General features: G+C 41.3%; 1 protein-coding gene across 1 annotated transcript in view; it reads left to right on the top strand.

Annotated features, from left to right (window-relative positions):
- The first annotated feature begins 371 nt into the window (after positions 1 to 371).
- The window catches only part of dnajc10 (DnaJ (Hsp40) homolog, subfamily C, member 10), a 75,726-nt gene continuing 63,358 nt past the window's right edge, over positions 372 to 12,739 (top strand). Inside the window, exons 1-6 of the mRNA XM_038790285.1 lie at positions 372 to 494; positions 4,077 to 4,239; positions 7,355 to 7,405; positions 11,392 to 11,474; positions 11,563 to 11,694; positions 12,023 to 12,116. Of these exons, the coding sequence (XP_038646213.1) occupies positions 372 to 494; positions 4,077 to 4,239; positions 7,355 to 7,405; positions 11,392 to 11,474; positions 11,563 to 11,694; positions 12,023 to 12,116 (646 nt within the window). The remainder of the gene's footprint in view (positions 495 to 4,076; positions 4,240 to 7,354; positions 7,406 to 11,391; positions 11,475 to 11,562; positions 11,695 to 12,022; positions 12,117 to 12,739) is intronic.

The raw sequence follows: 12,739 nt of genomic DNA, 5'->3' as shown, positions 1-12,739 counted from the left end.
TTTTTGACAATTGAGAGAGATAACAACAGTGACAAATTTAGGAAAGAATTCAGAGTTTAGGGCAAAGACTGTTAACAGTTATTTATTTCAAGTTGCTGCCCACCCATTAACCCAAGTGAGAAGTTAACTTAAATTATTTTTTTAATTCAAAATTTGTAGACTCTCTTGGAAGGGAATTGTCCCATCTGTATGGATATCTCAGTAGGATTGCATTTAGGTTTATTACCAATCTTGTGAATAGTCTATACTATGCACAAAATTAATTGAATCAGTAACCTTTATTGCACATACAGGCACAGGATGTTTACTGTCTATGCACCTGCACTTTGCCAGCATATGTAATCCCATGTTATACTACATTTCCTAGTCAAATGAGCATTCCTGCAGTGATGGAATTTAAAAGTAATTACAGGCTAACTATCAGGAAGGTTTTACAATTTGAACGGGGCATGCCATCAAAGACTCCGGCTGAGCAGGAGGTGGTAAACCTAGCGGTATGTGATTTGCTCCTCCAGTTAGAAGCACACAAAGCAGACTTTACAAGAGTTTGCTAAGTCTGAAATACATAATTCAGCACTGTTGGCACAGATTGCCAGGAATACCAGCTGTGGGAGCAGAATGTGAAGTGCAGTAGCAAATTTAAAGCACAACTAATGTGCCTTAAAGGAATTGATACACTTTTCAGCAGTGGAAATTCACAGCAAGAAAAATTTAATGGAGTACATAGAATCAGGCAGTTGATACAGTGAAGGAGCCAGAGAGATGATACTGATGGAAGTGCAACAAAAGACTATGCCATCAATGTACTGGAGAAGCACCCATCCGAGAAGTTTGCCATCTAGGAATAGGTGTACTTCAGCTGAACACCTGCACATGAAAGGACAGAGATTGGAACATGATGAGGAAGTTTGCTGAGATCAGTGTCGGTCACAAACATCTGCGTAAGATGTAATGCTGTAAGATGGCTGTGGCATATACTTTTTCCTTAACAGTGGGACCTCACCTTTGAAGACATGGTTATTTCACCCGTTTGGCTTTTCTGACACCATCAGCAAGAAAGCCAATATTCAACAACAACATCCAGCATTTATTAGTAAAAATCCTAATGTGTTTCACATGGCCTCCTTTAATTGGCTTCTATTAGGCCTGTAATGAGCTACCTTTGCTGTGCTGTCAGGTAGCTATGTTGGACCCCAATTCTACCTTCTTTTGGTCATTGTTTCACTAACTCTCTGACTGGCTATTAAATTTTGATAAACCCACGGAATTTTTCAGTTGGTCTCCAGGTTCCCCTGGTGGGGGTCAGTTTAGGCCCTGGATGCAGGAACTGCGCAGTAGGCCGGGGCAGTGCTCCCCAGCAGACCGAGAGGACCTCCCTGCCTGCCTGTGTTCCACGCAGGCACACACACCACACTGCACCCCCTCCCTTGCCCCCACCACAGTGATGGCCGAGCTACTCGGTATACTTCATAACTAAAGATTTTTTTAAGTTTGCGATAGGATGCCTCTATCAGCCTACTCCTTTATTCCTGCCTTCCCAATCCCAGAAGGAAACTTCAGCCCCTAATCTTTCATACATTCATCACTTTCAGTCTTGAAAAAATCACAGCATTGAAAATCATATACTGGCAAGCCACATTTATTATAAGGAGTGTGTTACCATCATTGTGGCATTTGTGTCTTGTTTCACCATCATTGTCTAAAAGATTCCGCCAGCTGCAAACTACCTCCTTGTGTTATTTACTCTACCTTGAAGCATTATTTATTCTGGTGGATGTGGACTTTGAGGAGTGGATACCAAGTGAGAATATGCAAGCACAACTGGCAGCAACAGAACAGGAACAAGTTGCTGTGTTTGCATTTTCATTCCATGGACTGCATGAGAAGAAGCTTTGTGAAAAGTGTGACTGCTAATAAAGGAATCTATTAGATATATGATTGGGGATGTTTTATCACTTTATATAGCTGCCCTGTATTCAATGTGCATGTTAACTATGAGGGCATCTGCAGCAAAGGTAATTTCCACCATAGTTCACAGTATATGCTGAGTCAGTGCCCAGGAGGCAGGGCACAGCAAGCGTATACATTGATGAAAGACAGATTGCCTAAGGACAGCCATCCAGCTCTCCAATTCAAGGACCCGCTTTAAGCCAGAGTAAGCACAGACCAAGGCAGCCAACATTACATCTGATGTCATGCCAGCAGTTGCAGGGCCATGGTATGACCTGGTGAAGAAAGGAGCCAAAGAGCCGCATCAACCCTTGGAGTCACCAAATGATGCTCACTTCTTTCTCCTAATAGAACAGCACCTTTAAAGGAGCACTGAATTAGGTGATGGGATACATTCATCATGCACTCTCTCAAAAAGGAAGCATTGAAAGGGAAAAAGCACTTCTAGTACTCCACGGAATTAAGAGTAATAAACAACTGCAATTACATTTTCGCTGTTTCTTTGTATGGGTAAATTTCTGTTGCAATGTGTGTTTGGATTTTCTTCACTAATCTATTTGGAACACGTATTCAGTAATACTTGTGTCGTATGAGCATTAATTGATTGTCTTCAAATATTTTTTGGTTTACCATCCTTATTGCCCCTCTAGAGTTGGTGACTCTTGAACCTCTGGTTCATTGTCCTGTCGAAAAAATGTTGGAACAAATTTAATGTGACCCTTCGGAGTGCAGTAACACATCCTATTGAGTAAAAATTATTTGCAGCCTTGTACCAAAGGACATCCCAGAAAATGATTCACGGTGTTTTACAGATGAGAGAATAAAAAGACTGGACATTGAGTTAAGGTGGAAGAATTAGGATGGTTTAAAATATGCTTTTTAAAATATAGAAGGCAGCTGAAAAGGTTCAAGTTAAAATTTCAGCGAGTAGAGCGGAAGCAGTTGAAAATTTAAAATTAATGGTGAGATGAAGGGAGGAGTATGCACAAAGTTAAAGGGTGCTCAAGGGAATCTAAGCCTGGATCAGGTTATAAATTAGGAGGTGGTGTAGCCATGGAAGGATTTGAAAATAGTCTTAAATTCAGTGCGTTAGAGAACATCTAAGCCTGTGTAGATTCAATAAGAATGATGGTAATTTTGTGGAGTGGGATTTTGTGCAGGTAAGGAACTATGGGAAGCCAAGATTTGAATGAATCATGGTTAATAGAGGCAAGAAGAACTTGGAAAACACCAAATCTTTTTTATGTATGGTTTGAAATTCAACACTGGTCAAACAGGATGTACAGATTTCATATGGCCATTGTTTAACTTGAGCAAATTGGCAGACAGAATAGAATTACAAGTAAAGGAGTGGAGTTAATGTCAGATGCTGAGTAATGATGTCAGATTTCTGGGCACAACCAGAGAAATTACAGTAGAGGAGGTCTACCTTTGTGAACTTAATATTCAAAATCTTTACTGTCCCCGGCCATGCACCACAGCCTGCTGCAAAATCAGTGATGCCTGGTGACACATTAAAGAAAAGGCAGTGCAGTCCTGGCACACATGGTCACTGCCACTTAGTCGGATTTTCAAACCCATCTCCCCCATTTGCCTTGCATTGGGTCTGCATGCACACAACTACTGCAGCCATTAGAAAATTCTCCTAACCGAAGATAGATAGAATCCCTATAGTACAGAAAGAAGCCAGTCGGCCATTCGAGTCTGCATTGACCCTTGGAAAGAACACACCACTTAGCTAACCCCTCCTTTTATTTAAAAATGGCTAATTTGATCAAAGGCGTGTTGAGTTGCCATTACATTTTTCAGTTATGAACATTGATATTTGGAAATATGTACAGAACAGAAATAATCCTGATCGTACTCTGAATTAATGTCTTGATTTGTTTTTACTCTGCTTACTAGTAGAGGCAGCTAATTGATGATTTTGTCAAACCTGATGTATGATTAAGATAAAAATATTCCAATAAGTATTTTAGATGAGACAATCATGTCATCTTATGCAATCAAATGTTTGCAATTTCTAACATGTGCGTAACCATCAAAAAACATATCAACAATTTTCTCAAAGTTAGCCAACATTGTTGATCAACTTGAGTGTTTGCCACTCTTTCCTGTTTTAATAGAATAATCAAGAAGCACATGATAACTTTTTGAAAATAAATAGAGCTTATGAAGTTTTAAAAGATGAGGATCTTCGGAAAAAGTATGATAAATATGGTGAGAAAGGCCTTCAGGATCATCAGGGTGGCCAGTATGAAAGCTGGAACTTTTACCGTTATGACTTTGGTAAGAAAATATATTTTTATTTTAAATTTGTATCTAGAGGCTGAGTTGTGTAAATGCATTTCATGTCACACAGAAGTCTAATAAGCCTGAATTCAGTTTGTTGCCTAGAATCACTATTTGACCCCAAATCATATTCAATATGTTCACAAGCACACATAACCAATGTTCCTATATCATTCATCTGTGTAATATAACAAACTGTGTAATTTGGATCTTCTATTTGCATATCATATTTTATCAATGCCAGTCTGAAACCAATATCTTTTTAAAAATATTATTTTAATAATTTTTTAAAGAGCTTCTGGATGTCTCACAAAAATACAAAACACATGGAAGAAACTTGCACACTGTTTCCCCTTGCACTGGTTTTCTCATATCTTTGCATAAGCACACGGTATCTAACAGTTCGGCATTTAGAATATTGTGCACAGTTCTGGCCTCCATATTACAAAACGTATTGGGGGAATTGTGAAAGGTGCAGAAATAATTTCAAAGAATTATACCAGAACTGTGAAGCTCCAACCATCAGGAGAGCCTGAGCAGGCTTTCTCTAGAAAAGCAAAGACTCTGGGTGGCCTGCTGAAGGCTTTTAAAATTCTCAAGAAATTTGATAGTGTAGACTTGGAGAAGATTAATCCATTTTTGGGGAACGAAAATCCAAACAAACAATCAAAATATACTGTGATTTCCTAGCTTTGAACGCTTCTGCCTTCCAATCGTTCACAGATCTTCCACACACACACACACACAAAACCTGTTGCATCACTAACTTTTTCCAGTTTCGAAACGACATCAAGCTGTAATGTTAACTTTGTATGTCACGCTACAGATGGTTTCCTAATTGCGGCGTTACATTCACTATCCTCCAGTCTGTAGGAACCATCCAGAGTCCAAAGTATTTTGGAAAATGGCCACCAATGGATCTACTATTTCTAGGGCCACTTCCTAAAGTGCTATGGGATGAAGATTATCAGGCCCGAAGATTTGTCCACCTTCAATCCTATTCATTTACCCAAAACCATTTCTTTACTAATCCTAATTTCCTTCATCTCCTTACTAAAACTTGTGTTTCTCAGAACTTCCGGTACATTATTCATGTCTTCCTTTATGAAGACAGAAGCAAAGCATGCATTTAATTCCTCAGCCATTTCTTTGTTCCCTGTTATGAATTCCCCCATTTCTGACTAAGGGGCCTACATTAGTTTTTCGCAATCTTTTTCTCTGTACATACCTATAGAAACTTTTACGGTCAGTTTTTATGTTCCCCGCTAGTTTACTTTCAAATAATATTTTCCCCTTTTTAATCAATCCCTTGGCTCCCCCTTTTGCTAAATTTTAAACTGTTCCCAATCCTCACATCTATTGCTTTTCTAGCTAATTTGTGTGCCTCTTCTTTGAATCTAATACAGTCTCTAATTTCCCTTGTAAACCATGGTTTGGCCACAGTTCCCTTTCTACTGTTGTGCCAAAAGAAATGAACAACTTTTGAAGTTCGCCTATCCGTTCCTTGAATGCCTGTCATTGCCTGTCCGCTGGCCTTCCTTTCAGTAATGTTTCCCAGTCCATCATAGCCAGCTCATGCCTCATACCATTCAAGACCCAGGTCTCAGAATCAACTACCTCACTATTCACCTTAATAAAGAATTCTACCTTACTTATCATCTTTTTATTGTCACAAATGGGCTTATATTAACACTGCAATGAAGGGTAGCATGGTCATTGTCCCTGTATTTGCGTGGGTTTTGCCCCCACAACCCCAAGATGTGCAGGGTAGGTGGATTGGCCACGCTAAATTGCCCCTTAATTGAAAAAAAATGAATTGGGTACTCTAAATTTATTTTTAAAACACACTACAATAAGTTTACTGTGAAAAGCCCCTAGTCGACACATTCCAGTGCCTGTTTGGGTACACAGAGGGAGAATTCAGAACATTCAAATTACCTAACAGCACGTCTTTCGGGACTTATGGGAGGAAACCCACGTAGACAGGGGAAGAATTATGGTCACACATCCCCAAGGGTTCTCTCACAACTGGTTTACCAACTAATCCTTTCTCATTGCACAACACCCAGTCCACAATGACCTGTTCCCTTGATGGGTCCTCAACATACTGGTCCAGAAAACCATCCCGTATACACTTCAGAAATTCCTCCTCTATTGTACTGTGACTAATTTGAGTCACCCAATCAATATGCAGACTAAAGTCACCCATAATCACAGATGTTCCTTTATCACATGCATCTCTGCTTTCCTGTCTAATACTATTCCCAAAATTACCACTGCAGTTTGATGGTCTGTATACCACCCCAATGAATGTTATTTGCCGCTTAATGTTTCGTAACTTGACCCAGACAGATTCCACATCATCTGCACTAATATGTTTCCTCAGTGTTGTATCTTATTTAATCAACAATGCAACTCCACCAACTTTTCCTTTCTGTTTGTCCTTCCTAAAAACAGAATAGCCCTCAATGTTTAGTTACCATCCGTGGTCATTTTGGAGCCAAGTCTCCTCAGTTCCAACTATAATCATATCCCTTGACATCTATCTGCGCAACTAATTCATCCATTTTGTTTTGAATGCTCCATGCGTTCAGGTACAAAACCTTAAGGCTATTCCTTTTAACGTTCCTTGTCCCATCTGTACTATTTTTACATGTCATTATCTGATACAGGCCCTTGATTTCTCTGCCTATCACTTTCTTATTCTCCTTTCTGTCTTTTTCTCTAGTTCTTGATTTCCCTTGCTCTGAATCCTTCCAAAGGTTCACATTCCCCTGTCATATTAGTTTAAATTTGTTCCATCTTTTGAAAATGTTTTAATGTACAGGTATTTTTTTGTTTAAAGTTACATTTAATAACTTTTCTCCATGTTTTTATTTTACCCTTGCAATAAATAATGCTAAAGATTTATCTCCCTCAATGCGTGTCTTCTACCCACATACAAGCACAGAATATTTAATATTGATAGTATAATTAAATATAGTAGTTTTTCAATTTAATGTCCATAACTGTAACTGCAGAAATTGATTTGGGATGTTTCATTTAATCAGTATAAAAAACAAAGAAAAGTATAAATGGTTCGCACACATTTTTGTTTTTTTTCTGCACCTAGGCATTTATGATGATGATGCTGAAATTATAACATTGGATAAAGGAGACTTTGGTAAGTTTGGTTTTAGAGTTTCATTTTAGAAAGTGTGTATGTTGTGTAGAACATTAGGAGTCCTACTGAACAAAATAAATTTCATTTAAATGGTTGCTACAGCTATTATAACATCTAGTGGGAAGGGGCAGGAAAGGAGGAGGAAGGGAGCTGGTGTGCATGTGTTTTATCAATTTGTGTTCAATGATAGTTATTTTAAATACGGAAGGCAGATTTTTCTTAATTTTTTAATCCTTGTCTGTGTAGATATTGTAATTAAATGTTGGAAAACTAGATTAACACTGCATACACTTCTTATCTTTTAAAATGGCTACTGCAGTTGAAGAAAATGATAAATATTGTGAACAAAGTCCAAATATTGGGCGGAACAGTGGCACAGCGGTTAGAACTGCTGCCTCACAGCGCCAAGGACCAGGATTTGATTCTTACCTTGGGTGACTGTCTGCATATTCTCCCCATGTCTATGTGGGTTTCCTCCCATAGTTCAAAGATGTGTAGGCGAGATGGATTGGCCATGCTAAATTGCCCCTTAATGTTCAACGGTTAGGTGTGGTTACAGGGATGGGTGTGGTTACAGGGGTAGGGCAGGGGAGTGGGCATAGGTGGATTTGATTTTGTTCATTGTCACGTGTATCAAGATACAGTAAAAAGTATTTTTCGGCGAGCAGCTCAACAGATCATGAAAAGGAAAGGAAATAAAAGAAAATACATAAGTACATCATGTAACTACATAACACTGGCATCGGGTGAAGCATACAGGGTTGTAGTGTTAATGAAGTCCGCCCATAAGTGGGTCGTTTAGGAATCTGGTAACTGAGGGGAAGAAGCTGTTTTTGAGTCTGTTTGTGTGTGTTCTCAGACTTTTATATCTCCTGCCCGATGAAAGAAGTTGGAAGAGTGAGTAAGCCGGGTGGGAGGGGTCTTTGATTATGCTTCCTGCTTTCCCTAGGAAGCGGGTGGTGTAGATGGAGTCAATGGATGGGAGGCAGGTTTGTGTGATAGACTGGGCTGTGTTCATGACTCTGAAGTTTCTTGCGGTCTTGTGCCGAGCATATGCCACACCAGGCTGTGATGCAGCCAGATAAGTTGCTTTCTATGGTGCATCTGTAAAAGTTGATAAGAGTTCACGTGGGCCTGTTGAATTTCCTTAGTTTCCTGAGGACATATAGGCACTGTTGTGCTTTCTTGGCGGTAGTGTCAACGTGGGTGGACAGATTTTTGGAGATGTCTACCCTTAGGAGTTTGAAACTGCTAACCATCTCCACCTTGGCCCCGTTGATGCTGACAGGGGTGAGTACAGTACTTTGCTTTCTGAAGTCAATGACCAGCTCTCTAGTTTTGCTGGCATTGAGGGATAGATTGTTGTTGCTGCACCACTCCACTAGGCTCTCTATCTCTCCGATTCTGACTTGTTGTTATTCGAGATCCGGCCCACTATGGTCGTATCGTCAGCAAACTTATAGATGGAGTTGGAACCAAATTGTAGATGGTGTTGGAACACATACGCAGTCGTGTGTGTACAGGGAGTTGGTAGGGGGCTATGTACGCAACCTTGCCGGGCCCGGTATTCAGGACTATTGTGGTGGAAGTGTTGTTGTTTAATCTTGCTGATTGTAGTCTGTGGGTTAGAAAGTCGAGGATCCAGTTGCAGAGTAATGAGCCAAGTCCTAGGTTTTGGAGCTTTGATATGAGTTTGGCTGGGATTAAAGTGTTGAAGATGGAGCTGTAGTCAATAAATAGGAGTCTGAGGTCGGGTCCTTGTTGTCGAGATGCTCTAGGGACGAGTGTGGGGCCAGGGAGATGGCGTCTGCTGTGGACCGGTTGCGGCGGTATGTGAATTGCAATGCATCAAGGCGTTCTGGGAGCATGGAGGTGATGCGCTTTATGACCAACCTCTCGAAGAACTTCCTGATGACTGAAGTCAGGCCACCGGACGGTAGTCATTGAGGCACGTTGCCTGGTTTTTCTTTGGCACTGGTATGATGGTGGTCTTCTTGAAGCAGGTAGGGACCTCGGAGCGGAGTAAGGACAGATTAAAGATGTCCGCCATCAAATCTGCCAGCTGGTCCGCGCAGGCTCTGAGTGCACGAACAGAGTTCCCTCCGGACCTTCGCCTTCCGAGGGTTCACTTTCAGGAAAGCCGATCTGACTTCGGAAGCTGTGATGGTGGGTATGGGTGTGTTATGGGCTGTTGGGATACTCGACTGCGGATCGTTGGTTTCCTGCTCGAACCGAGCATAGAATGCATTCAGTTCACCGGGGAGGGGTTCGCTGCTGCTGGAGATACTGCTCGGCTTCGCTTTGTTGCCTGTTATGTTGTTTAGGCCTTGCCACAACTGCCAAAAGTATGTAACGCTAGTCTGTGACTCTCGCCTGGTCTGATATTCTCCCTTGGCATCTCGGATGGCTTTGCGGAGGTTGTATCTAGATTTCTTGTACAGGTCAGGGTCGCCTGACTTGAATGCCTCAGACCTGGGGTGCTCTTTCGGAAGTTCGGTGCAGACTTGATGGGCCGAATGGCCTCCTTCTGTATTGTAGGGATTCTATGATTATCTTCACAGGGAAAAATTACAATTGCTGATCTGAAACAAAATCACAATGCTGAAATCGCAAAGCAGCTGGTCAGTCAGCATGTGTGGCCCGTGTTTAGACTCTGAAACTCAAACTTAATTGTTTCTCTTTCCAGGTTTGCTCAGTTTCTAGAGGTTTATGCCCAATTTGTTTTACTTTTCCTCATTATTCATTTACTCATTATTAAATGTCTTTCCCAGTATGTTTTACTCACTAAATTCCATAAAACCTATCTCAACCCTCTTCTAATATTACACTGTAAATATTCATTCGGAGTACCAAATAACGATGACTTGCCCTCGATTATTTGATGAGAAACTGCATCCAGAGTACTGGGCATGATTCTTCTGCAATTGGCGGGATTGCCCGACGCCGTGGCCAAGAACTGCGAGAACCACTGCGGCATCGGGCCAACCGGAAGTTGCGGAATCCTCCGCACTTCCGGGTGCTAGGCTGGCGCCGGAGAGGTTGGTGCCGTGCCAACCGGCGCCGAAGGGCTGACGCGAGTTGGCACATGCGCAGAGCCGCTGCCGTGGTTCCGCGCATGCGCAGAGCGGTCGGCATGTCCCTGCGCATGGAAGGAAGGAGTGCTCCCATGGTACAAGCCCGCCCGTAGATTGCTGGGCCCCGATCATGGGCCAGGCGACCATGGGGGCCCCCCCGGGGACGGATCCCCCCCGCTCCCCCCTGAGGACTCCACTAGACTGCCTACCAGCCAGGTCTCGCCGTGTGAGGCGATGTCCATTTCACGCCGGCGGGACTGGCCAGGAACTGACGGCCGCTCGATCCATCGGGGACCAGAGAATTGCTGGGGGGGCCACTGCCAACGGCCCCCGACTGGCTTGGCATAAACCCTGCCCCTGCTCGAAAACCGCCGCCGGAGAATACGGCAGCCGGCGTCGGAGCAGCTGGGCGGGATTCATGCCACCCCCACGGTGATTCTCAGACCCGGCGAGGGTTCGGAGAATCCAGCCCACTGTTTTCACATATTGAACCCAAACATGTTTTTTTATTAAGGTGTTTCTTTTCATAAATTATGATTTCCAATCGATATTTTATTAATTATGTGTTTGTTAATTCCCATAAACCCTGAAGTTTCCTCTTAATAAAGCTGCTCTGAAATGAGTTAAACATATTTTTAGATTTCTATAAAATATACTTTTTCATTTCATTTTGCATGTGAAAAGATGGAATATTATTCCTTCTTTTTCACCGCACTCCAGATACCACCTGCCAAGATTAAATGACCTGCAAGAATTTTAATCCTGGACAAAGCAATTAATCATCCTTGAGCCTTTCCAATGAGATGTTCTCATACTTCTTGAGATTTGACAGATGCTATTGTTCACTGTCAATCAAATTTCCTGTGATTATTTCCATGCAGTTGGACCCACTTGTTTTGTTTTTTCTAATAGATGCTGCAGTTACCTCTGGAGAATTGTGGTTTGTAAACTTCTACTTCCCTCGTTGTTCACACTGCCATGATCTAGCTCCTACGGTATGTTAAAGTTCATGTTTTGAATCATCACCTTATTTTACACTGTACAAATGAGTTTTTAAGCATTTGTTGTTGTTTTACTCTCTAGTGGAGAGAATTTGCCAAAGAGATGGATGGACTAATCCACATCGGAGCGGTCAATTGTGGGGATAACCGGATGTTGTGTCGTTCCAAAGGAATTACCAGTTACCCAAGTCTTTACATCTTTAAAGCAGGAAGGGTAGGCATCAAATCGTCTGCATGTGTTTTTCCACAAGAGATAGTATTCTACCAGCATATACATGAAAGACAGGATAACTAGACAGCTATCAATAGAATCATGAAACGAAGTAATCTCAAGACACTGACAGAAAGAAAAATTGTTTTTTAACAACTTGTACAAAGTATAATTATTTAAAAAAATAACTTGCGATACATATTCTGCAACATGGTGATTGTGATCTTCATTTCCTAACTGAATTTGGAGCTGCATAATAATAGTATCGACATACTCCTCGTCTGTTTAGTCATTCAGTAGTCTAACTGTTAAAATATTTTTATTTTTGTAGAGCCCAGTGAAATACCTTGGAGACCGATCGAAGGAGGAACTTGTCCAATTTGCTATGAAGTATGTCACAACCCAGGTGACAGAATTATGGGCAGGTAGCTACTGTGTCTCGAGATGAGACATACAAAACATAAACACTAAAGGTTTTTTAAGCTCATAAAAATGTTTGCATGCAGAATACATTTTCCTCATATTCACTGGGAGTAGTTGAAACCTATTGAATGCAGTTTTACTTCTGCAGTAGCTCCGGTTGGACAAGTCAGCAGAGACGTGGAAATGAATCTGTGGTTTTCCTTGTCACGGTGCTTTCGCTATTTACATTTTTTTTCAAAATCAGAAATTGTACTCCCTGAGAAATAAGATTGGGGATGCTCGGGTTAAGGCCTCAGTTTATGCTTTTCAGGTAAGGATGGGATCAAGCTCAATTTAATGACACGTAGCTGCCTCATAAGAATGATAACTGTTTGGGCACTGCGTTAGTGAACAATGAACATTACTGAGGATTATCTGGGCAAAAAGCAGAGAAGGGAGAATACTGATGGAGAAAGCAGTTGGGAAAAAGGAAACTATGTTTTAGAGGACAATGTAAGTGTTTTGCGCAGCACAACACATGTGTACATCACTCGGTTGCTGTTTTTAACAAAATGTTGCAGCTAAACTAACAATATAATGTAATTATGCAGGAAGGTATATGCTTCATGAATACTAACTATGTTTT

This window comes from Scyliorhinus canicula, chromosome 2, assembly GCF_902713615.1.
Source record: "Scyliorhinus canicula chromosome 2, sScyCan1.1, whole genome shotgun sequence".
NCBI classification, from domain to species: Eukaryota; Metazoa; Chordata; class Chondrichthyes; order Carcharhiniformes; family Scyliorhinidae; genus Scyliorhinus; species Scyliorhinus canicula.
The sequence above is the reverse complement of the archived record's forward strand: the minus strand, read 5'-3'. Positions and strand labels throughout refer to the sequence as shown.